The sequence below is a fragment of the Schistocerca nitens genome, chromosome 1, assembly GCF_023898315.1.
Source record: "Schistocerca nitens isolate TAMUIC-IGC-003100 chromosome 1, iqSchNite1.1, whole genome shotgun sequence".
Lineage (NCBI taxonomy): Eukaryota > Metazoa > Arthropoda > Insecta > Orthoptera > Acrididae > Schistocerca > Schistocerca nitens.
In genome coordinates this window covers 161291795-161319612 of record NC_064614.1, presented here as the reverse complement: position 1 = coordinate 161319612, position 27818 = coordinate 161291795, and the positions used below count along the sequence as shown (strand labels likewise).

General features: G+C 44.7%; 1 protein-coding gene across 1 annotated transcript in view; it reads right to left on the bottom strand.

The window, feature by feature from the left end:
* LOC126244162 (mannosyl-oligosaccharide alpha-1,2-mannosidase IA-like) overlaps positions 1-20217 on the bottom strand; it is a 59304-nt gene extending 39087 nt beyond the window's left edge. Inside the window, exons 1-2 of the mRNA XM_049948215.1 lie at positions 19897-20217; positions 19596-19814 (exon numbers count right to left, since the gene is read on the bottom strand). Of these exons, the coding sequence (XP_049804172.1) occupies positions 19596-19814; positions 19897-20202 (525 nt within the window). The 5' untranslated portion in view covers positions 20203-20217. The remainder of the gene's footprint in view (positions 1-19595; positions 19815-19896) is intronic.
* Positions 20218-27818: the final 7601 nt, after the last annotated feature.

Genomic DNA, 27818 nt, shown 5'->3' with positions numbered 1-27818 from the left:
TAAGGAGACCGTACGCCAACGACGAAAGTCACCCTCATACCATAACACCAGCACCTCTGTGATTCACTGTTCACTGTTGGCACTACACATGATAGCAGGTACCGTTTTTCAGACTTTCGCCAAACCTAAGTCCTTCCATCCGATTACTGCATCACTCGTTTACAGAAATAAACTATCCCGTGGCGTCGATTTTGACACCACCTCAAGTGTCGCTTAACACTGACTACAGAAATGCGTGGCTTATGATGAGCTGCTCGACCGCTCTACTCCGTCTTCTTTCACTCCTTACGCACAGTCATTGTGCTAACTGGACTACTGGTAGCACTGTGGAACTCACTTCTGCTGATTTCACGCGATTTTCTACAGCCGTTCTCCAGAGTGGTCGATGGTTCCTTTTCGCCAGTACATGAGGTCTGTTTGCCCTTTGTTAGGCTGTGGTTGTTCCTTCGCGTTTCCACTTCACAATGTCTTCACTAAACAGTCTTGGGCAGCTTTAAGGGTTGATACGTCCCTGACGGTTGTTGCTCAGGTGACATCCAATGACGACATCCAATGACGAGTCCGCGCTCGAAGAAACTGAGCTCTCTTGACAGACCTGTTCTGCTGTTACTGCTTCTCACTAACAATACAATACTCCCCGCCTCCTTTCACACTGGCGCGTCCGCCTCTTGCGACATCTGTTGGTCAATTCCGCATGTGCGTGGATAGTTTTGATCAGACAGTGTATGTGCGCAGCCCTATAGCTACGGGCTGCTACCATCTTGGACGACAGGAGTGTCCAACGGCATACCCACCACGAAGATGTACAAGAAAGGGCTAACTTCGTCACCGATAATGTTAAAATAAACATCCCGGTTCATGAAATTACAATGAAATGAATACTCCTAGCTGCATACAGGCGTTGATGTAAGTCAACGGGGATAGTTGAAAATGTGTGCCCCGACCGGGACTCGAACCCGGGATCTCCTGCTTACATGGCAGACGTTCTAACCATCTGAGCCACCGAGGACTCAGAGGATAGTACGACTGCAGGGACTTATGTCTGGCACGCCTCCCGTGAGACCCACATTCCCAACTTATTGTCCCGCACTATATTCATAGTGCCCCTGCCCATTATACTCATTACTCGCGGCTTTTTGCCAATTCCCGTAAGAGTTCGGGCACTGTTTGTGCATCCGCACAGAAGAAGATGGTCAAATGTCCGGTGAGCCTTATATATGAAGATGGTATCTGTTCTTTCGGACAAGTCTTGCTGCAACACTGCGAGAGGTACATGTCTGGGAACAATGGCAGGTCCAGCCCACCATCTACATGATTCCAGGATTGTACTTCGTCACTAAATTTACTTCCGATGTGCCCAGTCCGGTTCACGCGTAGTGGGAGATATGTAACACCTGCCTTGCCCACGTTTGGAAGATTCTCATTATTGATGCCCAGGTACGTTTCGTGGCGATAATTTTTTAACTGCTGCAGGGCTTTACGTAAGAAAACATCTGTCTTTGGAATTCTGTAGATCAGTCGAAATTATGTTCATAGCCATGGCCATACTCAACACTGTAGGATTCATTTGGTTTAGATATCGTGTCTTCATTCCACCTAGGACTGTAGCTGGCTGAAAATTGATCGCCCACAGGATGGTTGAGGAGGAAGGGTAGCATGTCTCTGATTGGTCTAGAGAGTACAGGGGAGGGGAGTGTTTGGCTCTTAAACGGTTAGCAACGTTTATCTGCAACGGTGTCTGCGAGTTACGAGAGGTAGGCTGTGGCGAGAGGTCTCCGGCCTGAATATTGAGTGCCATTTACGCTAGCTACTAGGCCACTCGTGTCGGAGATGGTTACACATACATATTATTTAAATAATGCAAATTTCTCTACCACGCCATGGGAAATGGTCTGGCGTAGTGCTGGATCTCTCCCGTCCACAACCTGCTGGCCGCGACCCTACTAGGATCTCACTCGTTTAACACGCGACTGTGGGGAGAGTGTCTCGCAGTCTAGGTGTCTATTTGTCGCCGTCTTTGATAGTTCTAGCGGTGTCTTGGGTCTGTTTGCCACTTGTACCAAGTGTGGGAAATCCTTCGGCTGTAATTGATACAACATCAGTGTCTTTAGTGTCATCCAACGGACCGGAGAGTATTATACTGCAACTTTCTCGCTTATTCCTGGGTAGTGTATCCACGATGATAATACTCCAGGCACTGATGTTCGCGGTTACACACCCGTACGTCGGAGCCTGTGGGGTGGTCTACCCTGTACGCGACATGATTTCAACAGGGGTGGTTTCAGTTACTGGTCGACTCTTATCTCTAGGTGCGTATTTTGTAGCGCTGTGCTACACACATACAGCATCTTTAGTTAGTAGCGTCAGAATTTTACTATGATATCACACAATCTAATAATGTAGTGTTAGCTTGCCAGGAGGTTTATCTTTAGCGGTGTGGTATTTCTTTTGCATACAGTGTCTTCAGTTAGAAATCGTTAGTGCTTATAGAATTTACTACGAAATCATTTATATTTTTATCACAATTTCTTAGAGCCTGAGGGACGTAATTTGTTATTAACAAATAGACACTGTCTACAATCTACCCCTATGGTGCCCACTCAGATGCCCCAGTTATGAAAGATGGGTAGCGTAGGTAAATTCAACAGCAGCGATAATTAATTTGGGCACACACCACATTGTTATTGTCTGAGAGCATCATGACGTCAACTCAATGTCGGGAACAGTGGGGAGCGGGTTTTGCGTAATTGGACAAGAACGTAAAATTGTGTAAAACCCAGTAACAATACAAAAATGGGTGGAGAACATATAAAATTGGGGAAACAAAAAAAATTGAAGAACGTGTAAAATGAGAGTAATTACATATCTGCTTGGGTGTGGTTCCTGCTAGTACCTTGAATGACGTAATATTACAATGGAATTCACAAACAGCAATCAAGTGATGTGACTTAACGTAATTTGTTATGTGTATGGGATGCAGCTATTCGTTGGCACATTTTTGACATCGTTTTGCATTTTCGGAAATACGATTTTTTGACTGTTGTGACGACTTGAAAATGGCTTCCGGCCCGAAACTTGTCATCGAGTGAATAAAAAAAAATTAAATTTTCAGCTTTGGACTCGTTTTTCATTGTACAAATACACTCAATCTGATTCTCGCCCTATGGTGTCCAGCTCAGGAGTAACCCCTCCCACTCAAGTGTCTCAGCAACAAAAAGTCAAGGTGTAGAAGGGGTTCTTATCCCCACTGGTCCAGAGGGCATAGGGAGAGTGGGTGGAGGGGTGGGGGGGGGGGCCGATGTCCTCGTAGGTGACCTTGAATACAAGCAGCACAGCCGTAGGAGAGGGAATGGGGGCACCAAGGAGCCCATGTGTTTAACCCGAAGCCATAAGTCCTTCATGTCTAGCGACAACAAACCGATTATAATCGGTGGTTGTGGTAAGTTCCTATGGGACCAAACTGCTGAGGTCATCGGTCCCTAATCGTACACACTACTTAATCTAACTTAAAGTAACTTACACTAAGGACAACACACACACTCATGACCGAGGGAGGATTCGAACCTCCGGAGGGGAGTGCTACGTGAACCATGATAAGGCGCCCAAGACCGCGCGGCTACCCCGCGCTACGGTAATAATCAGATTGCGGGTTACGCCCGCAGTGCTACAGTACTTGAGCCGTCCACTATCATGATCATCATCTCCAGTTTCGGCTTTTGCGGAGTAATGGACTGCTAGACACCTCACCGAAAGTGTCCTCAGCAGAGCTGCCGTCATAAAGGCGAATGGTGGACAAACCCCATATTAATATCCGCTGATAGGTATCGAGATGCTTTTGATCAGACATTGCAGTTCCGGGATATTTTGTATTTTGGTGTAAGGGATCCGTGTTCTACTGTGGCTTGTTACACTGTAACAATGTAATTATTATTTACCTGTACTGTCTTTATTTCGGTGGAAATATGTCTACCATAGTGAACCACCGAAATGTAAAAAACAAAATAAAAGAGTGTAATCTAACAAAGTCGTTTGCAAAAGTACTGTAATGTATTTGTAGTCACTTTGGTAGGTGCACATTGGTCAATTCGTCATCAGTAAACCTATCCGTACTGCTATGTATCAGTGTTAATATACAGTTAACACTGATGTTAGAGGACGAACCCGAGACAGAATGGCACTGAATTCAAGATTGGGGCTGAACAGTAAAGAAAGCTGTAGTGTTATCAATCTCAAGAAGTACCGTTCGAGAACAGTGCAAGTTTGGAAACACACACACACACACACACACACACACACACACACACACACACACACACACACAGGGTCTACAGTCGACATCTGCACTGTTGGTGTAGGTTTACCGCACAATATAGATACAAAGGTAAATGGGGTATGAAATCACACGAAATACAGTTACTCTATTACGTGTCACTGGGGTCATAGGTACCTTACTCTAAAACATTCTGAAAGTATCCCTGAATCACCTACAAAATTCCGACTGTGGAATCTGGATTCACTCTGTATTACCCTTATTATTATTAGTATTAGTTTTCCTTCCTACTTTCAAACTAGTAAATTCTCCCATTCTTTGTTGCAACACATCTGCACTGGAGGCAGCTAACACAGTTTCTTCAGCAAGATGAAGGTGTTACCAGTAAGAAGTACTCCTTCTACGTTTTGTCGTTTTAAAGATCTGATGGACTTGGTCGAGGGCTGCTGAGAACACAGCCCATTACTCTGTTCGCAATTTGTAAAGGGTCCATTATACTTTGCCTGATTAAAATCCAGTAGTCTTTATCAGCGCTTGGTATATACACTGAGTTGACAAAAGTCATGGGATGCCTCCTAATACCGTGTAGGTCTTCCTTTCGCCCGGCGCAGTGCAACGTGGCGTAGACTCAACAAGTCGTTCGAAGCCCCCCTCCAGCAATACTGAGCCATGCTGCCTCTATAGCCGTCCATAATTGCGAAAGTATTGCGGTCCAGGATGCTATGCACGAACTGATGTCTCGATTATGTCCAGTGAGTGTTCAATGAGCTTCATGTCGGGCGATCTGGGTGGCCAAATCATTTACTCGTACTGTCCAGAATGTGCTTCGAACTAATCGCGAGCAATTGCGGCCTGGTAACAGGGCGCATTGTCATTACAGAAATGAAGTCCACGAATGGATGCAAATGGTCTCCAAGTAGACGAACATAACTATTTCCAGTCAATGATCGGTTGAGTTGGACAGGAGAACCCAGTCCATTCCATGTAACACAATCGACACGATTATGGAGCCACCACCAATTTGAACAGTACCTTGCTGCAACTTGGGCACACGACTTCAGGATGTCTGCGCCACGCTCGAACCCTACCGTCAGCTCTTTACCAACTGAAATCGGGACTCTTATGACAGGTCACGGTTTTCCAGTCGTCTAGCGTCCAACCGATATGGTCACGAGTCCTGGAGGGGCGCTGCAGGCGATGTCGTCCTTCGCCGCACTGTCCTAACGGGTAAGTCCGTCGTACGTCCCACACTGATTTCTGCAGTTCTTTCGCCCAGTGTTGCTAGTCTGTTAGCACTGAGAACTCTACGCAAACGCCGCCGCTCCCGGTCGTTAAGCGAAGGCTACCGTCCACTGTGCTGTCCGTGGTGAGAGGTAATGCCTGAAACCTGGTATCCTCGGAATACTCTTGACAATGTGGATCTCGGAATGTTGAATTCCCTAACGATTTCCGAAATGAATGTCCCTAGCGTCTCGCTCGAACTACCATTCCGCGTTCAAAGTCTATTAATTCCTGGTGTGCGGCCAGAGTCTCTCGTACGGAACCTTTTCACACGGACCACCTGACTACAATTGACAGCTCCGCCAATGCAGTGCCCTTTTATAACCGGTGTATGGTATATTAACGGCATCTCTCTCTCTCTCTCTCTCTCTCTCTCTCTCTCTCTCTCTCTCTCTGTGTGTGTGTGTGTGTGTGTGTGTGTGTGTGTGTGTTGCCATCCCATGACTTTTGTGACCTCAGTGTTTTCGCTAAAATTATCACCAATCGCATAGAAAAAACAACGGATATTAATAGGCACAGCAACAAGCTGGATTTAAATGTAGATGCATAGCACAACGAATTATTTCTCAAGCATGAGTCAAGTAATAGAACTTCCTTTCTTTCACTGGTGCCATGTCCTGCGCTGGCGCAGGGTCGGCATTGTTAGGAACTGATTTGGCAAGGTTAGTATGAAGGGGTGGCCGGATGCCCTTCCTGCCGCCACCCCGTACCCCCCGGGACGGAATTGGCGTACCCCTGCTGTCTGCGACTAGTGTAATTCATAGAATAGTGCGAACACGTTCAGATGTCTGCGAGTCGTGTAGGTAGGCGGAACGTGGGGACCAGCCCGGTATTCACCTAGCGGGATGTGGAAAAGCGCCGAAAAACCACATCCAGGTTGGCCGGCACACCGGCCCTCGTCGTTAATCCGCCGGACGGATTCGATCCGGGGCCGGCGCGCCCACCCGAGTCCAGGAAGCAGCGCGTTAGTGCGCTCCGCTACCCTGGCGGGTAATCAAGTAATAGAACCTAGAAATGAATATCAGTTGCTGCTCGTCTGGAAATCATGGAGCCTGAAAAAGCTTTAGCCTCTGTTTCGACAAAATCTGTAATGGCAAGCGCAAATTAGTTGGCGACAATCTTGTACATTACGGAGAAGATGCCGATATCAATGCTAGCGCTTCCATTAGAATTCATCAGGCTAATGAGATACACAGAACTGTGAGGAACCAGAGCATGAGAACTTCCATCACCAAAATTACTCCCAGTAATCATGACGGAAATTTTCAGTCTTAAATTTCAAAAATGGAATAAGAACTTGAGTTAACAGAACATACGCGAACCTAACATTTTACTGTTTGCCACTAGCGTAGACAACATACAAGTAGGCAGAAGAGAAATTTTGAAAACAGGCCTGTAAGTAAACATCGAAGAGACAGTAGTTAAAATTTAAATACATTATACAATTAAATTATGAGGTTTTTTACGTACTAAAGTTGAAGACAACGACTGTGAGGACATGAAAAGAAATTTTAGAGTTAAACAAAGGCCTGACGTACATTTGGTCAGGTAAACATTATTTTCAAAATTAAACTTAGTATTTATGTGAAATAATATTACTAGTTTTAACTTTTGGCAGTGAGACATGGCCTTTTAATGCGAAAACCATTTAAAAAAAGGAAGCTGGTCAAACCAGGGAGAATTACTGGGAAAGGGAGGAAAACTAACATACTGGGGGATTGTATGTAGTGAATAAACATTAGTGTGGCTGCTGCAGGAACAACAGCGGCGGAGGAACGATGGTGTTGGTTTCGACCTAAGAGACCTTCTCCGATGTCACAATTAGAGGAAGCATCAAGCTGTGATTTGTTAATGAAAATCCGATCCAGATGCTAAAAAGTTTTTTCTCCGCGACCGATATTAAAGCCGTTTTCTAGTGGAACCTGAAATTGACATTGTAAATATGCGATATAGTGAATATTTAAATACTACACAGGAGAGGAATGCAGACATTTCAACAACAAAAACTTTAAGTTTATACATGTACAGCACAAGTACAGAGAAGAAAAAAAGAGAAAAGAATATAGCTTTTATTGTGCTGTTGTGAAGCAACGTCAAGTGATTACGAAACTAAAAGTGCATAGATTTGAAAGTGATGTGCCCAATAATCTCGTAAAGGACTGTGCTTTTAGATATGCTAATGGTATTGGCTTGCTTAACCCTTTCGTGGGCAAAATTATTGAGTAGTTTTTTTTTAATGAATGGAGAGCAGATAGCAGTTAACATATAAGTATACATATCACACAGAATATCAAATTTGCTCCAACTGTGAAAGTGAGGTCACACAACAAGGTGGGAAGTATTCTTCCCACTACCCTTCCTTGGAGTTAAATGACAAAAACAACTTTTTCAATACATGTCACATTTATTTGATAAATTTACTTCTCTTGTTACAGTGTTTGTTCACGATTATTTGCCATGAAATTTTCTGAAACATGGGTCTATGCAAAGAGGTATTTGACAATATGTACAAACACAGCGAGTGCTCTTTTCCGCAGCTTTGCTACAACAATGACGGCAGGTCCAGTAGGTTTCTCCTAAAATGGGTTGATGCTCCCTACAGCCACATGACGAAAATCTTCAGGTACTTTACCCCTTTTTGCCAGAAAGACAGGTTTTTGTCCACGCCTTTTCTAGGATGAGAAGCCAGCGATCTATTGTCTTGCTAGATGGATCCTGTATGTGAGCTGATCATGTCCACTTTCTCTTTTACTTATTTTCCACAGGATAAAACTGTTCACTGCAGCAACGTCCACCAGAAAATAAAATATTCTGTGCCACCATTTTACAGAACGTCTGCCAGTTGCATACCTTTCTCGTAATTGATCAAACTTATCGACACCACCCATTATTTTGTTGTATTCTGCCACAACTTCAGGACAAGAAATCTATGAACTAGTATCATCCTTGTTTTTCCTTTCCACTGTGGCTGTTTCTCATGGGTCATGAATTGAGGACAGGAAAGTGACTGGACGGTTATCCATCCATTTTACTGCAGAAATGGCTTCTTTTGTTTCAAACTGGAATTCTCTTCGTTCCAATTTTACGTTTTCCTTCATAAATTTGGATAAATCAGAAGCATTTACCTTATACTATAGCTTTGAGGAAAAAAAATCACAAAATGTCACCCAAACAGCACTGAAAGGCTCGTCTACAGAGCAACACTCAGCTACACAATGTCTCTGCGCGAAGGTACAGCAAAAACGGCAGGAACTTCCGATTGGAAGTAGTATCCTACACTGTTCACTAGGTAGTAGCACCATACAGAGGTGGGAACTGTGAATCCCACGGGACTAGGAGCGAGTTCATTGTAGTGGGAAGCATGTTTCCCACGGCTCACGAAAGGGTTAAGCACTGAACTGAGTAATATTTTGCTTGTTCGAAGTTTTAGCTAGCGTGCTTCACCAACGAAAATCTAATAGCTGAAACGCATAAAGGCTGGCCACCTTGAGGCGTTGCGTCAGTTCATGTTACGCGTTCAAGGCTATTTTTCTTCCTTAATGTTGACAGGCACTTTAGTCCGCGTTACGAATTTTGTAACTTTATTCAAACCAGCTCTTTTATATGCAGGTCGTCCGAAGTAGAGGTATACACAAACAACTCCTTATAACGAAAGAACTCGACATTTTATATTGTTGAACAAGTATGCAAGCTACAGAGACACTCGCCAAGATGTGATCCTTCCCAATGCACTGAGTCGCAGTGACAAAGCACAACTATTTCGAGATTTTGGCGGAATACGCAGTTCCACAGATGCCTCACAACGACATTTTCCAGCAGGCTGGAGGCCCACCCCACCACCGTGGGGATGTTACCACATTTCTCCACGAGACGTTTCCTGAGTACTGGATCAGAAGGCTCGGGGAAGGGGGTATGGAAGGGGGTTGCCACTGCCTGGCCCCCTCGGTCTCTCAGTCTGAATCCTCTGGACTTCAGTGCATGGGGCTTTAGTCAAGGACATTGTTTACAGAACAAGGGGTCGAGATCTGGTAGATGTGATATAAGGGATCCATAACCGCAGTGGAGGCCGTAACACCCGCCATGCTGAACTTGTGGCGAGAAGTCAAGTACCATTTCGATGTCTGTCGAACTACAAATGGTGACCACACTGAATCGTAACAACATGCGTAAGTTTGAGTTTGTGTGTACAATTTTGGACAAATAAAGTTATAAACGTTAATAGATACTGAAACTCAAGCAAATGTTCCTGTACACCTTTAACCAGGGCGCATTACATAGATATCAGCTTTTACTCCGTGCAAGGTAAAGTTTAGTTTATTTTTGGCTGTAATACACTACTGGCCATTAAAACTGCTACACCACGAATATGACGTGCTACAGACGCGAAATTTAACAGACAGGAAGAAGATGCTGTGATATGCAAATGATTCGCTTTTCAGAGCATTCACACAAGGTTGGCGCCGGTGGCAACACCTACAACGTGCTGACATGAGGAAAGTTTCCAACCGATTTATCATACACAAACAGCAGTTGACCGGCGTTACCTGGTGAAACGTTGTTGTGATGCCTCGTGTAAGGAGGAGAAATGCGTACCATCACGTTTCCGACTTTGATAAAGGTCGGATTGTGGCCTATCGCGATTGCGATTTATCGTATCGCGACATTGCTGCTCGCGTTGGTCGAGATCCAATGACTGTTAGCAGAATATGGAATCAGTGGGTTCAGGAGGGTAATACGGAACGCCGTGCTGGATCCCAACGGCCTCTTATCACTAGCAGTCGAGACGACAGGCATCTTATCCGCATGGCTGTAACGGATCGTGCAGCCACGTCTCGATCCCTGAGCCAACAGATGGGGACGTTTGCAACACAACAACCATCCGCACGAACAGTTCGACGACGTTTGCAGCAACATGGATTATCAGCTCGGAGACCATGGCTGTGATTACCCTTGACGTTGCATCACAGACAGGAGCGCCTGCGATGGTGTACCCAACGACGAACCTGGGTGCACGAATGGCAAAACGTCATTTTTTCGGATGAATCCAGGTTCTGTGTACAGCATCATGATGGCCGCATCCGTGTTTGGCAACATCGCGGTGAACGCACATTGGAAGCGTGTATTCGTCATCGCCATACTGGCGTATCACCCGGCGTGATGGTATGCGGTGCTATTGGTTACACGTCTCGGTCACCTCTTGTTCGCACTGACGGCACTTTGAATAGTTGACGTTACATTTCAGACGTGTTACGACACATGGCTCTACCCTTCATTCGACCCCTGCGAAGCCCTACATTTCAGTAGGATAATGCACGACAGCATGTTGCAGGTCCTGTACGGGCCTTTCTGGATACAGAAAATGTTCGTCTGCTGCCCTGGCCAGCTCATTCTCCAGATCTCTCACCAATTGAAAACGTCTGGTCAATGGTGGCCGAGCAACTGTCTCGTCACAACACGCCAGTCACTACTCTTGATGAACTGTGGTATCGTGTTGAAGCTGCATGGGCAGCTGTACCTGTACACGCCATCCAAGCTCTGTTTGACTCAATGCCCAGGCGTATCAAGGCCGTTATTACGGTCAGAGGCGGTTGTTCTGGGTACTGATTTCTTAGGATCTATGCACCCAAATTGCGTGAAAATGTAATCACATGTCAGTTCTAGTATAATATATTTGTCCAATGAATATCCGTTTATCATCCGCATTTCTTCTTGGTGTAGCAATTTTAATGGCCAGTAGTGTAGTATGAAGTTCGTTTTCGTTTCTTGTTCTTATATTCTGAAAATTATGACTGCTGAAAGCAACTACATTGAAATTCATTTACCTTAATTGTATCTGAAGCGGACATATTATGAAGAAGTCACAAAATAGAGGTTCTGTCATTCTGCATGATGTACCCAGAATCAAAAATTATTGTCGTAAAGCACAATCGTATGTGTTATAGTAAAAACTCAAGAATTATCGAAGTAGAGTATTGTGCCACCAAGCGATAGAAATCGCTGATACCTGTGGTGAGGATTTGTTTCATTTCTTTGTCACCTCAGCGTTCATATGTACTAATATTTGCACACAAATCAAGAGAGACATAGGCAGCAAGGTAGTTGTTTAGTCGTACTGAAATTCTGATATAGTAATTTTTGCAATCATGACACAGCCCTTTTTCCTACGACAGTATTGGGTCTCCCCTCTCTTTAGTGTTGAACCCTGAGGTTGGTTTGCAATAGTAGTCTCTTCCGTGAATGTAGCGCATTCCACATCATTCACATCTGCTGCATGTGTGACATCCTTGGTCGTCCCCGACGTATATTTCTCTCAACAGCTCCTTCTGCTATAGTTTCAATGATGTTATTGTGTCTCAAGATGTGTCTTGCGAGTTTCTCACTTTTTGTTTGGATGTGCCTCCACAGAAATATTTTCTTGTACTCCTCTCAGTACCATTTCATTGATAATTGTGTCTTTCCAGCTGAAAGTCCTCATCTCCAGAACTCGTAGCCGCCTTCTCTCTTGTTTTCCTACTGTTCAAGTTTCGTACAAGTACAGGGCCCACTCCTCAGAAATGCTTTCGTGACTCGTTTCCTTATACCCAGGCTGATGTTCTTGTTGGTGAGTAGGTTCTTTCTCAAATTAAATGCAATTTCTTTCCGGCTTCTACCATCCCTCGTGATCCTGTTCTCAAATAGGTAAGTTCCTCTATCACTTCTAGCTCCTCTCTTCCAATTCTTATTTTTAAAGGTTCATATCATTACTTCAGTATTTCATACCACACTGACTGCAGAAAATCCTTCCCAATGTGCTGAGGACCTGCTCCAGATCATCTTTCGTATCCGTGATCACAGCAATGTCATCTGCGTAAGGTAGTATGTCTTTCTTCTGCCCATTAATTCTGGTCCCCACTCCATACTTACGAACTTGGTCATTACCTTCCCGGATGTAAGCATTAAATATACGAGGAGAAAGGGCACACCCTTGTCTCACGCTTTTTCTAATTTTTGCTTCTTGTTCAAGATAAAAATTCCTGATCGCCATAACTTCGTTCTTATAGAAGCTATGTATCACCCACATGTCTTATGTATTTTAGACCTGCTTTCTTCAACACTCTGGAGATCTCTTGCCAGATAACATCAGCAAATGCCTTTTCCACGTCTACAAATGTAATGTAAGTTGGTTTATTTTTTCTGTCTTTACTTCTCTGTAAGAAGTCTCAACGTCACAATCGCTTCTCTTGCTCGTAATACCCTGCTGAATTCAAACTCCTCTTCGCTCGTTGTATCCTTCGCGTTCTCTTCAATTCTCCTCAGAATTATCTTAACAAGAATTCTTAATGCATGCGATATTAGGGTTAAGGTTCGGTATTGTTCACATTTTGTAGCTGCCGCCTTGTTCGGTATAGGAAAAATGACCCAGCAGATAGTGGAACTGTTGATCTCTCTCCTGCGTTATACAAGGACCTACTGGGTACTCCATCTTAAACCCTTTCGCTGCTACAAAGGTGCTTTCTGCTTACCGTGCTGAGCCGGCTTTTCTTATGGCTGTACTGCTCGCCAAATGCTGGTGTCTGTGCCGGAAGACCGGGCTCCGATCGATATGCAATACTTATCATCCGGTTTTTCGAAAACTCGTCGGCGTCGTGGTCTTCAGTGCTGAGGCTAGTTTGATGCAGCTCTCCATGCTACTCTATTCTGTGCAAGCTTCTCCATCTCCCAGTACCTACTGCAGCCTACATCCTTCTGAATCTGCTTAGTGTATTCATCTCTTGGTCTCCCTCTTCGATTTTTGCTCTCCACGCTGCCCTCCAATACTAAATTGGTGATCCCTTGATGCCTCAGAACATGTCCTACCAACCGATCCCTTCTTCTAGTCAAGTTGTGCCACAAACTCCTCTTCTCCCCAATTCTAATAATACCTGCTCATTAGTTATGTGATCTACCCATCTAATCTTCAGCATTCTTCTGTAGCACCACATTTCGAAAGCTTCTATTCTCTTCTTGTCTAAACTATTTATCGTCCACGTTTCACTTCCATAAATGGCTACACTCCATTCAAATACTTTCAGAAATGATTTCCTGACTCGATGTTAACAAATTTTTCTTCTTCAGAAACGCTTTCCTTGCCATTGCCGGTCTACATTTTATATCATCTCTACTTCGACCATCATCAGTTATTTTGCTCCCCAAATAGCAAAACTCCTTTACTACTTTAAGTGTCTCATTTCATAATCTTATTCCCTCAGCATCACCCGATTTAATTCGACTACATTCCATTATCCTCGTTTTGCTTTTGTTGATGTTCATCTTATACCCTCCTTACAAGATACTGTCCATTCTGTTCAACTGCTCTTCCAAGTCCTTTGCTGTCTCTGACAGAATTACAATGTAATCGGCGAACCTCAAGGTTTTTATTTCTTCTCCATGAATTTTAATACCTACTCCGAATTTTTCTTTTGTTTCCTTTACTGCTTGCTCAATATACAGATTGAACAACATCGGGGATAGGCTACAACCCTGTCTCACTCCCTTCCCAACCACTGCTTCCCTTTCATACCCCTCGGCTCGTATGACTGCCATTTGGTTTCTGTACAAATTGTAAATAGCCTTTCGCTCCCTGTATTTGACCCCTGCCACCTTTAGAATTTGAAAGAGAGTATTCCAGTCAACATTGTCAAAAGCTTTCTCTAAGTCTACAAATTCTAGGAACGTATGTTTGCCTTTCCTTCATCTTTCTTCTAAGATAAGTCGTAGAGTCAGTATTGCCTCACGTGTTCCAACATTTCTGCGGAATCCAAACTGATCTTCCCCGAGGTCGGCTTCTATCAGTTTTTCCATTCGTCTGTAAAGAATTCGCGTTAGTATTTTGCAGCTGTGACTTATTAAACTTATAGTTCGGTAATTTTCACATCTAACTATTAGTTGAAAATATTTGATTCTTGCGCATTTCACAGTCTGATATCTTCACTGGATAAAGAACAGACGTTTTTTTCGTTATCCGTTATAATTATTGCACTGCATCAAATCGAGTACAACATTGCACGGAATTTTAAAGAGTTTGGACAGATAAAACACATGTCGTCAGCTTTCCGTATGGTTGCTTTTAGCTCATGCAGTGCAGAGAATTAAATGTAGATAATATATCAAAATTTTGTTTGTTTTGAGTGAATTCGTATGGGGCCAAACTGCTGAGATCATCGGTCCCTAGACTTACACACTACTTAAACTAACTTATGCTAAGAGGATCATACACACCCATGCCCGAGGGAGGACTCTAACCTCCGGCGTGAGGGGACGCCTGGTCTGTGACATGGCGCCTGAGACCACGCGGCCAGTCCGTGCGGCGAAATTTTATTTAAAATTGGGAGCAGAAGGATATCTCATTTCGTTCTCGAGTTATTGGGTTTTATATCCGAAGGACGGTCGTCCGCGGTGCGCCATTTCCCGTCCAAGCGATAGCGAGTCAAGTTGTCATGACAATCATATCTCGAACGATTCAAGGATATCGAAACGAATTTTCTGCAAATTATAGGACGCTATGAGGCACATACGTGGTATGATAAACAGTCGAAACTTTCGTATTCACCGCGATATGCAAGTAACTCGTTCGCAGGAGCGAGAGATCGGCAGCTCAGGACGCACTTAGACGTCCGTAGCTCTGTAGGAAAACCCGCATGGCGTGCGTACACACTTCCGTAACAACTGGAGAACGGCGAAGCAGGACGTGTGAACACAGCCACAGCAGCGAAAGGGAGTTTTTGTCGTATTTGCAACGTCAGTTTCAGATTACACAGAGAAAAGGGCTTCGATACAAATCTAAAACCGGTCGTGGAGTGACAGAAAAACTTTTTAGCAACTGGAGCAGATATTCGTTAATTCAGTAAACATTTGCTGAGCAGCAGCGCTCTCCATAAAGTAAGAATTAAAATTTGCAACAGTTTTACGCGTCAGTGCACAAGTGGACGTATTCTGTATGTAAGGTGTCAGGCAAATCCAACACCTTCAAATGGTTCAAATGGCTCTGAGCACTATTGGACTTAACAGCTATGGTCATCAGTCCCCTAGAACTTAGAACTACTTAAACCTAACTAACCTAAGGACAGCACACAACACCCAGCCATCACGAGGCAGAGAAAAATCCCTGACCCCGCCGGGAATCGAACCCGGCAACCCGGGCGTGGGAAGCGAGAACGCTACCCCACGACCACGAGATGCGGGCCCAACACCTTCCATGAAAACCCTGACATGATAGCAAATCCGGCAGTATGTCACATAGCTCCGAATAAATCCTGACATTAAATGAACCAAAGTAATATGATCAACAAGTGAGCAAATGGAATACCACACACTAACACAAAAACGCCTAAATGCATGTCATACCTTCCCACCGTGAAACAGACGCAGTTCCGAGGGGAGAAACGAGAACAGAAGCCGAGAGCAGAACCGTGTTAAGCTAGAAGGCCCTACGATAAGGGACAGACACCCACATCTCCGGCCGACCGCCAGGACCACCCTCCAGCCCATGTTAAAAGATAGAGCCCTCCAGAAGAACAGTATAGATCTTATGAGAACACTAAAAGGGCCACACCAGCTGCAAGTTTTAGCGTGAGACTACACGTGTCTCTGTTACGTAGCAAACATTAAAAACATTGCCCCACCACGAAAAGTATAACGTTTCTCATTGGATAGACAGAATTTTTGTAGGCAGAGCTTAAGGTTAACATTGAGACCCTGATTGGTCAGTTGAAAACACATCCAGATACCTTTTTCTTAAACCAGCTTCGGTAAACTGTAGTAAGGAGAAGTTAGAGAGAGTTGCTTCCGAGACGGCGAGGTGTGTGGAGCTGCGCCGCCTGCCGCCCCCTGACACTGCCTAACCAACGACAAGATAACGAACGCACGCGATGCCCCATAAGGCTTCACTCAGAACTGCAGAAGTCTCATCTATTACACCCCCTTTTTGCATAATACGAATGTCGATCATCAATTAAAGTTCACGGTATTCACATTTGCTACTAGATGTTAAAATCTGAAACGCGATGATTTTTCTGTTATATAATTACTGAGAAGCCACATCAGCCACTCTAATTTACGACAAGTTCAATAAGTAATTAAAGATAATTGAGAGTATCTGTAGACCACTTTTGATAGTTTTCTCTTTTATGAAACTTAATTTAAACCTAGATTATAGATGTGATACGGCACAGGTCATCCTTCGATCCATTGTAGAACTTGGAAACCCATTCAGGGAATATTCGTTCACATTTTTGTTGAACGCTGTTGGTTTTTATCATCCTGTATTAAAATATTTCCTTTTATCAATAGTGCAATTTATAAACAATGTTTTGTGAGTAGAATAAAAATTCCAATGGTAAACTTAACTGCTTTTTCGACGTTATTTTACCGGCTAACTAAAAATAGGAAAGCCTTGAACCCTTGAACCCCTTCCACTAAATTTAGTTAGTATTAGAGCATAACTTAATCATAGCTAACACTTGGTTCAAGAATCATAAAAGAAGGTTGTATACCTGGAAGAATCCTGGAGATACTAAAAGGTATCAGATAGATTATCTAATGGTAAGACAGAGATTTAGGAACCAGGTTTTAAATTGTAAGACATTTCCAGGGGCAGATGTGGATTCTGACTACAATCTATTGGTTATGAACTGCAGATTGAAACTGAAGAAACTGCAAAAAGGTGGGAATTTAAGGAGATGGGACCTGGATAAACTGAAAGAACCAGAGGTTGTAGAGAGTTTCAGGGAGAGCATAAGGGAACAATTGACAGGAATGGGGGAAAGAAATACAGTAGAAGAAGAATGGGCAGCTCTGAGGGATGAAATAGTGAAGGCAGCAGACGATCAAGTAGGTAAAAAGACGAGGGCTAATAGAAATCCTTGGGTAACAGAAGAAATATTGAATTTAATTGATGAAAGGAGAAAATATAAAAATGCAGTAAATGAGGCAGGCAAAAAGGAATACAAACGTCTCAAAAATGATATCGACAGGAAGTGCAAAATGGCTAAGCAGGGATGGCTAGAGGACAAATGTAAGGATGTAGAGGCTTGTCTCACTAGGGGTAAGATAGATACTGCCTACAGGAAAATTAAAGAGACCTTTGGAGAGAAGAGAACCACTTGTATGAATATCAAGAGCTCAGATGCCAACTCAGTTCTAAGCAAAGAAGGGAAGGCAGAAAGGTGGAAAGAGTATATAGAGGGTTTATACAAGGGCGATGTACTTGAGGACAATATGATGGAAATGGAAGAGGATGTAGATGAAGACAAAATGGGAGATAAGATACTGCGTGAAGAGTTTGACAGAGCACTGAAAGACCTGAGTCGAAACAAGGCCCCCGGAGTAGACAACATTCCATTGGAACTACTGGCGGCCTTGGGAGAGCCAGTCCTGACAAAACTCTACCATCTGGTGAGCAAGATGTATGAAACAGGTGAAATACCCTCAGACTTCAAGAAGAATATAATAATTCCAATCCCAAAGAAAGCAGGTGTTGACAGATGTGAAAATTACCGAACTACCAGTTTAATAAGTCACAGCTGCAAAATACTAACGCGAATTCTTTACAGACGAATGGAAAAACTGGTAGAAGTGGACCTCGGGGAAGATCAGTTTGGATTCCGTAGAAATGTTGGAACACGTGAGGCAATACTAACCTTACGACTTATCTTAGAAGAAAGATTAACAAAAGGCAAACCTACGTTTCTAGCATTTGTAGACTTAGAGAAAGCTTTTGACAGTGTTAACTGGAATACTCTCTTTCAAATTCTGAAGGTGGCAGGGGTAAAATACAGGGAGCGAAAGGCTATTTACAATTTGTACAGAAACCAGATGGCAGTTATAAGAGTCGAGGGGCATGAAAAGGAAGCAGTGGTTGGGACAGGAGTGAGACAGGGTTGTAGCCTCTCCCCGATGCTATTCAATCTGTATATTGAGCAAGCAGTAAAGGAAACAAAAGAAAAATTCGGAGTAGGTATTAAAATTCATGGAGAAGAAGTAAAAACTTTGAGGTTCGCCGATGACTGTAATTCTGTCAGAGACAGCAAAGGACTTGGAAGAGCAGTTGAACGGAATGGACAGTGTCTTGAAAGGAGGATATAAGATGAACATCAACAAAAGCAAAACGAGGATAATGGAATGTAGTCAAATTAAATCGGGTGATGCTGAGGGAATTAGATTAGAAAATGAGACACTTAAAGTAGTAAAGGAGTTTTGCTATTTAGGGAGCAAAATAACTGATGATGGTCGAAATAGAGAGGATATAAAATGTAGACTGGCAATGGCAAGGAAAGCGTTTCTGAAGAAGAGAAATTTGTTAACATCTAGTATAGATTTAAGCGTCAGGAAGTCGTTTCTGAAAGTATTTGTATGGAGTGTAGCCATGTATGGAAGTGAAACATGGACGATAACTAGTTTGGACAGGAAGATAATAGAAGCTTTCGAAATGTGGTGCTACAGAAGAATGCTGAAGATAAGGTGGGTAGATCACGTAACTAATGAGGAGGTATTGAATAGGATTGGGGAGAAGAGAAGTTTGTGGCACAACTTGACTAGAAGAAGGGATCGGTTGGTAGGACATGTTTTGAGGCATCAAGGGATCACAAATTTAGCATTGGAGGGCACCGTGGAGGGTAAAAATCGTAGAGGGAGACCAAGAGATGAATACACTAAGCAGATTCAGAAGGATGTAGGTTGCAGTAGGCACTGGGAGATGAAGGAGCTTGCACAGGATAGAGTAGCATGGAGAGCTGCATCAAACCAGTCTCAGGACTGAAGACAACAACAACAACAAGATTCTTTTACAGGGAGTGCAGTGGAGCTGACGCTGAAATCATTAAGTATTTGGTTATATCATCGCTAGTCTCACTGAACTCTTCTGAACTCTACATGTCATGTGTGGTCTGGCGTCTCCTTACCAGCAACAGGTCCCAGGTTCAAACTAGTCAATTCCCTAAAAAACACGCTCAGAGCGTCGTTGCGCGAAAATGGTAGGGAGACACGACTTAGAACAGACAGACACCACGATGTAGTGTAGGCTACTGACCAGGTCGGAGACGTCGAGGTTGTCGGCGACCCAGTCGCGGCCCTGGCGGAACTCGTCGTGCAGGCCCATAATGTACAGCGTGTCCAGCCCGTCGACGATGGTGGCGCCCATGGAGGCGGCGCCGAACACGCTGTTGCTGTGGCTGCGCTTGCTCACCGGCCGCAGCTCGTTCTTGCCCCAGGCGTAACGCACGTAGTTGTCCCAGGCGTGCCGCATCATCTGCAACACACGGCCCGCGGCGTCAACCACCTGTGCCTACTGTCACCGGCTGCGAGCAGCGGCGGCTTGCGCAGTCGGGTACCTCCTTGATTTTGAGGCGGCGCGCCAGCGCGACGGAGTCGTTGCGGTCCTGCGCGGGCAGCTCGTAGCGCACGGGGGCGGGCGTGGGGGCGGCGGGGGCGGGCCGGCCCGGCGGCGAGCGCACGACCAGCAGCGTGCTGAGCGCGCCCGCCAGCAGCAGCAGCGCCAGCACCAGCGACGACAGCGGCCGCTGCATCGCCTGCGCCTGCACGTGCGCCACCCACACGTCATTCCTACCACCCCCGACATCGGGACTTAACGTTCCGTCGACGAACAGATCGCAAGCTAGGATTGGCAACGGAAACATGTGTCGAGCCGAGCTACTGCAAGTCCCGAGGGCTTGGCAGAAAGACCCATTACCGTTGATTGAATTATGCTGGTGCACAAGGTCATAGCCCTTTTGTTTTGCATGTTGGTATTCCGGTTGCTATGACTTTGCGATTGTCATGTTTTATTTGTAGCTCACTGTTGCTGTTCGAGTTTACATATTGTAATATGAACATAACGAATTGAGGCGTGGACGCTAGAAAATGGGAGTGTCGAGAGGAAAAATCTGAACACTTCCTACGTATTCTTAGGCAGCCAGAAAGATTTACGCCGTACATGGGGATATTGCAGCTGGACAGAGAACGGCAAGAAAATAGTTTTCTCGTTTTAAGGAGGATCGTTCTCAAAGCGACACTCCACGTTCATGAGACATTCGGGGTTTGATGAAGATCGTTTAAATGCTTTAAGCCACAGTCATCCTCGTCAGTATACTCGAGAAATGGCAAATGTGATTAACTGTGATTATTCCACGATCGTGCGACATTTACAGATAACTGGTATAGTTAAAAAAATCGGCTGTAAGGGTTTCTCATGTTCAAAGCCAAAACCACAAAAATCAGCCGGTGGCCGTATGTGCTTGCTCGTGATCAACTGGCTCGTTAACAGTACCTACTATTCCTATCCTGCATAACTCTTGTGATGAAAAAAGGTGACTTTATGCTAACATAAGGAAAAGAAAGGAATGGTTGAGTCTAAACAAAGCACAACTTCCTGTACAAAGACCTGCGCGCATCCACAAAGGGTAATATTATGCATCTGGTGGAATAGCAACGGCGTTGTGTACTACGAACTGCTACCCTGAGGTGTAACCGTCACAGCTGACATTTATTGCAACAACGGGGACGTCTTGCAGATGCAATCCAAGAACAACGGCCAAGATGACTGCGAGAAGTAATGCTACTCCACGATGACGCCCGTCCGCTTTCTGCTAGACTGACAAAAAACCACTATACAGGAGTTGGGTTGGAAAGTCATTCCGCACCCACCTTATTCCCCTGATCTTCCGCCCTCAGATTTTCTGTTTCGCTCTCTGTCGAACAACCTTCAAAGAACTTCCTTTGCGGATGAAAATATGGTCCGAACATAGCTCGACGACTTCTTCGCCTCAAAAACACGTGATTTCTACAGTCAGGGAATCGAAAATTTACCCTAGCATTGACAGACTGTTGTAAATAGTGAAGGGAATGTATTATTGATGAATAAAGTTTCTTTTAGGCGTATCTGGTGTGTTTATTAAACTTATGGAAAAGCTCTATTAACTCACCTAATACCATTATCTCTGGAAGCAGTGACACCCATCGAAGCGATTTAAAATGGAACGTCCACATAAGGCCAATCGCAGGTAAGGCATATTCCAAACTGAGATTCACGGGAGAATCCTAAGGAAATTTAGTCCAACCATAAAGGAGGTAGCATGCGAAACTCGACCAATACTTTAATATTGCTAATCACTATGGCATCAGTACCACAAACGATTTATAGACGAAACAGAGAAGATCCAAAGAAAAGCAGCCTGTTTCGTTACAGATTCATTTCGCAAATGAGGAAACGTCACGGAGATGCTCAATCAATTTCAGTGACAGGTGTTCTGCATCACGGTGGCGTTTACTGCTAAAATTGCGAGACATTACGTTCCTGGAAGTGTCACCCGACACATTGCTCCCTCCTGCGTTTGTCTCGCGGAAATACAATGAACGTCAAGTCGGAGAGATCCTTCCCGCGAACGCCTCGGGACTGGAACGGAGAAGTATGGACCGGTACACAAAGTACCCTCCGCCATACACAGTAATGTGGCTTGCGGTATACAGCTGCAGATTTAGTACTTTGGCTTCGTGTACCAGCCTGTAGCTCGTGAATTTGCTCCCCTAATCCGCATTACGCGTGTTTTAGTAAAGGTACACAGGACCTCCTGAATGTTCTGGTCGGAGACTAATAGGCTTGATTCAGGGCTGGTGATACTCCTAAGTATTTCCCAGCGTCAACTGGATCGGAAACAGGCTCGCGAAAAGTCGGTGCAGGAATCAGCCTTGCAAGTGGAGTGCTACTGGCGGGAAAAGTCAGTGAGCAAATGACAATGTCCGCAGTCTATTCCTGAGCCTCACTGACTAAAAAGATTTGAACGTGCATAAAAAGCGAGCCAATTATGGGTCCTCTTAAGTGCGAGGTATGACCATAAGACCTCTTCGATGTAAGAGGCAAATCGTAAGCTCTCAGGGGGGAGGTGCTGTTTCGATAGTTTTCGGTTTCGAAGATATGAATCCATAGTAGTGGACACAGTAACGCTACCACTATAGAGACTTGGTAGAATTTGCAATTGCAACTTTCTGGCAGATTAAAACCGTGTGCCGGATCGGAACTCGATAGCGATACCTTTGTCTTTCGCGGAAAAATTCTCTAGCGACTGAGTTATCCGGGCAAGATTTGCGACCTGCCCTCATCGCTTTACTTCCGCCGACATCTCCCTCCCGCTGCCCGGAGTTGACAGTTCTCATGCATACGTTGCGCCACTAGCACTCCGGGCACACGCGGAGGTTTTCACTCTGCACCGGAGTGTGCGTCGCAGAGTGAAAATTCATTCGGCGTTTGCACGGGGCTGGAATCCTGGTAAGTGCTTCCGGATTTTGTAGGCGAGTGCAGTGGCTTGTCTCTTTGGCAGCTTTTGTTTTTCGTCTCGGAGTTAAATATTGGACGTTATCAGACATCTCTTTTTAAAGAAAGCTCGTTTTCCTTGTGAAATCCTTGCTATTATCTTTTTCCTGCATTTTCCTTCTGTATCTGCCCTATTCTGCAGACAGGAATATTGATCCGTCTCGTCAAGTCTTTAGTTCAAGTTTAGCATTTAGTCAATTAGTGTGACCACCTGCTGCGCACACCAGTATCTTTAGTTTTCACTTTATAGCCATTAGTTAGAAAACGCTCTCATTCATTAAGACCGACTCAATTTACGTTTCCTTACGGCGACTCCTGCTACGCCATTAGCGAATCATATCTTGTTGATTTTCTGTCCATGACAAACATCCGCCACACCGGGCTCTTCTATGCGCAAATTAAACATCAGACGTGAAAATGAACAAGCTTGTCTTTCACTTGTCCTGATCCTGACCCTTTTGTGCCACTCCGTTTTCGCTGCCTATTTCAAATGACTTACCCCTCTACCCCTCGTATTAACAACACACTGCTTAAGAATATAGAGTTATTTCTTTCGCGAAGTCGTGATTTTAAAGTTCCCATGGCTGAAGGAAGTTTGAGAAAACTGATGATTCAGCGAACCGCGGTGGCCGGGAGCTGAAATCACCACAGAGTGCAACAAAGAATGCGTTCATCAGGTCCGCGGAGGGGAAGCTGGCCGTTTCTCTAGAGTCAAGCTCAACGGTAATGGTAAGGACGCGACTGCTAGAGGAGGAAGAGAGGATGTGGAGCGGGAGGGGGGAGGGAGGGGAGGAGGAGGAATGCGTCTCGGCATCCGGAACTGCCACAAAAATTCGTTAGGTTTGGAAGCGAGCACGGCAAGACAAGGCCGCTGCGGAGACTGCATGAAGGTGGCACCTCCAGCCAGGGTCAATAACTCAGCGCGCCTTGTCGGAACCCGAGGGCCCACACTAGATTTACTCCATATTCCGCAAGCCACATTACAGTACCCCTGCAATTCCCCTCCTTTCCTGTTCCAGTTGACAAAGATCCGCAAGAACAACAATTAGCGCCGTGTGATCTCTCTCTAATTTCACTCTATGCTATTTTCGCGAGAACGTACGCTCTCAGAAAACTTACACGTCCATGGACACCGCCTCTCTTCTAGCGCCTGCCCCTGGCATTGGAAGAGCATCTCCATCACGCTTTCGCTTTTATTAACTGAACATGTGACGAAACGTGACGCTCTTCTGTGGATCTTCCTCTTTTCCTCCCTCAATCACATCTGGTAAGCGTCCATCAATAATGACTAATACTGAAGTATCGATTGAACCAAAGTTCTGTAAACTACCTCCACACTTCTTGTGGTGTCTTCCAATGAATCTCACAAGGGAATCGTCCAATTCGACATGCCGAAACCTACTTTGAAATCTTTCACACAGGAAGAATACACCGAAAGAAATGCAGTGTCAAAATTTTAGGCGCTAAGGCGCACTTTGTATTTTTGAGAAAAAGTTAAAGCTCCTCACTTTTGCCGCAAGAAGAGTCGCTTGTATTAGGCTGGGGCATCAGTTCGTAGCGATTTTGCTTTGCATATCATTATTCCGGTTGCTATGGGTTTATTTCTCGACTTTCTTTTTCATTTGTAGTTCACTGTTGCTATTTTAGTTTACATGTTATCATTTTGTCGTTTGGAGATAGTGAGTGGAACTGTGGACGCTAGAAAATGGAGCGCCAAGTGGAGATATCGGAACATTTCCGACATATTCTTCTGTTTGAGTTCAACAGAGGAGAGGGTTGATAACAGCGGAGGCAACCAGAAAGATTTACGCCGTTTGTGGGGAAAATGCCACTGGAGAGAGTACGGCAAGAAAATTTTCTTCTCGTTTTCAGGAGGATGCATTTGTCATTAGTGACCCTCCACGTTCGGGAAGACCTTCGGGGTTTGTTGAAGATAAAAAAAAAATGGTTCAAATGGCTCTGAGCACTATGGGACTCAACTGCTGAGGTCATTAGTCCCCTAGAACTTAGAACTAGTTAAACCTAACTAACCTAAGGACATCACAAACATCCATGCCCGAGGCAGGATTCGAACCTGCGACCGTAGCGGTCTTGCGGTTCCAGACTGCAGCGCCTTTAACCGCACGGCCACTTCGGCCGGCTGTTGAAGATAGTTTAAACGCAGCCGGCCTGTGTGGACGAGCGGTTCTAGGCGCTTCAGTCTGGAACCGCGCGACCGCTACTGTCGCAAGTTCGAATCCTGCCTCGGACATGGATGTGTGTGATGTCCTTAGGTTAGTTAGGTTTAAGTAGTTCTACGTTCTACGGGACTGATGACCTCAGATGCTAAGTCCCATAGTGCTCAGAGCCATCTGAACCATTTGTTTAAACGCATTAATCCACAACGGCCCACGTCAGTGTACTCGAAAACTCGCAAATGTGATGAACTATGAGCGGTTCTAGGTGCTCAGTCCTGAACCGCGCCTGCTACGGTCGCAGGTTCGAATCCTGCCTCGGGCATGGATGTATGTTATGTCCTTAGGTTAGTTAGGTTTAACTAGTTCTAAGTTCTAGGGGACTAATGACCTCAGAAGTTGAGTCCCATAGTGCTCAGAGCCATTTGAACCATTTGATGAACTATGATCATTCCATCGTCGTGCGACATTGGCGTGAAATGTGGAAGGGTCAAAAATCGTACGTGTGGGTACCGCATGCTCCACACCAAAATCACAAAAACCGGCAGGTGGGCATATGTGTAGCTCTGCTTGCTCGTCATTAATTGGCTCGTAAAGAACACCGACGGTTCCTATCCTGTGTCGTTACTGGTGACGGGACATGGTGTCTTTATACTAACATAAGGAAAAGAAAGGAATGGCTAAGCCCAAACAAAGCAGCAACTTCGCGTACAAAGATCTACGCGCATCCCCAAAAGATAAATGTTATGCATCGGGCGGAACAGCGACGGTGTGGTGTAATACGAATTGCTTAGCTGAGACATCTTTCAGGCGCAATCAAAGAACAACTGGAATCTACGACTGCGTGAAGTGATGCTACTCCACGATAACGCCCGCGCACATTCTGCCACATTGGCAGAAGAAGAAGAAGAAAGAAAGAAAAAAAAAGCCATGTACAGGAGGTGGGAAGTCATTCCGCATCCACCGTTATTCACCTGATCTTGTGCCCTCAGACGTTCACCTTTTGCATACACTGTCGAACAACCTTAAAGGAAATTCCTTTCCGGATGAAAATGAGGTCCTAATATGGCTCGACGAGTTCTTCGCTTCAAAACCACGTGATTTCTACAGTCGCGGAATCGAGAAGTTACGCCAAGGTTGGCAGGTTGTTGTGCACAGTGAAGCAGAATGTATTATTGATCACCAAAGTCTCTTATATGGATCTGTCGTGTTTATTAAACTTAAATGCCAAAACGTTACGAACTTCCGCACAAAACCTATACCAGCGATTTGTACGGCTGTTCCCGCCTCGCTCGCGAAGCGGCGAATAAGCAGACACAGCTGTGACAACAAAACGTAGCGCTGTTTTGCACGAAGTCCAAAGTGCACACAGGCCGATTTTAAGGATTTAAACCATACCAAAAATGCCTCGAATCATTAATTTTTTGAGGTCAAAACAATGTGACTGCCTTTTTTTACGCCCGTGAATGCGCTGAATTCCTAAGAAGTTAATACTACTGTAATAATGCTAACTCATCTTGGATGACTTTTGGAAACAGAGATGTGAATAAAAAATGTGTGTTGAGAGGCACTCTTGTCACTGTCTTGTATTGATCACTGCGGTGGAGAAAATACAAACATTCAGTCCGAAGAGGATATGTTTTATCATCAAGATCCGATAACCTGATTAATGTACGGCAGCGTATGCAGGAGACAATTCCAGATGAGTTCGACGCAACAGATGCTACACAGAAGCAAGCAAGATGATGTTCCAGGAAGTGATGACTTTTCAAAATACAACAACGACGTCACCATTATAACTAAAACAGCCGCTACATTACAAGATCATGGAGCCATTATCTAACTGCAGTTGGTGGTTAATGAAACAGTCGGACTTTACATGGTCTAATTGAAGCTTTAAGTGTGATTTTTGTGCACCTTTTGGCCTATTGACTTTGAACTGTTCTCGTCTTTCGTCTTTGTGAAGATTATCGGTAGGAGTTGTTAACACAATGTTTGAACTGTTAATTGTGCAAATTTTGAGGTTCAGTGATCGGATCTCAGGCTATTTCTGAATGCAGTCTGAAAACTACAGGACATCAATCATTGGCTTCACAGCGGTCACAAGCTTAATCCTGGCTCAGCTGCCGATCCTTATTAAAACTATTTTCTAAGTATATCAGAGTGTAGTAAGTTGTTCCAGGTCAACCAAACATGTTTCTTAATGAATCTGCAGAGCTGTACGTCTCAGGTGCCCCACATAGCTGACTCTACGTGGATTGTAGCCAAGACCACAAGTGGGAAGTTCCGAGAAGACGACATAAGGGAAGCTTCGAAGTACAGCTTAGTGCATATATAGAATTCAAAGGAGGAAAGATTAGAGTGTGAAGTTTCATCGATGACGACATCGTTAGAGACGGAGCACAAGCTGCCCCTACTTTTCAAAGGAACCGTCTCCGCCTGTGCCTGAAGTTACTGACGGAAACCACACTGAAGACCTAAACCTGGATGTCGGACGGGGATGCGAACTGCTGCCTTGATTGCTAGTTCACGGCACCACGTCTGTCGGGACATCGAACAAGACGCTGTTGCGCATGGATCCTTAGCAGTCCGTGAGTGCTGCGTCCTACCGTCGGTCCCCTTTACTATGAGGAGCAATCAAACAAAATCTGCCTAATCGCTTCCCTCTTACAAGGGAACCTCCCCATCGCACCCCCCTCAGATTTAGTTAAGTTGCACAGTAGATAGGCCTTGAAAAACTGAACACAGATCAATCGTGAAAACAGAAAGAAGT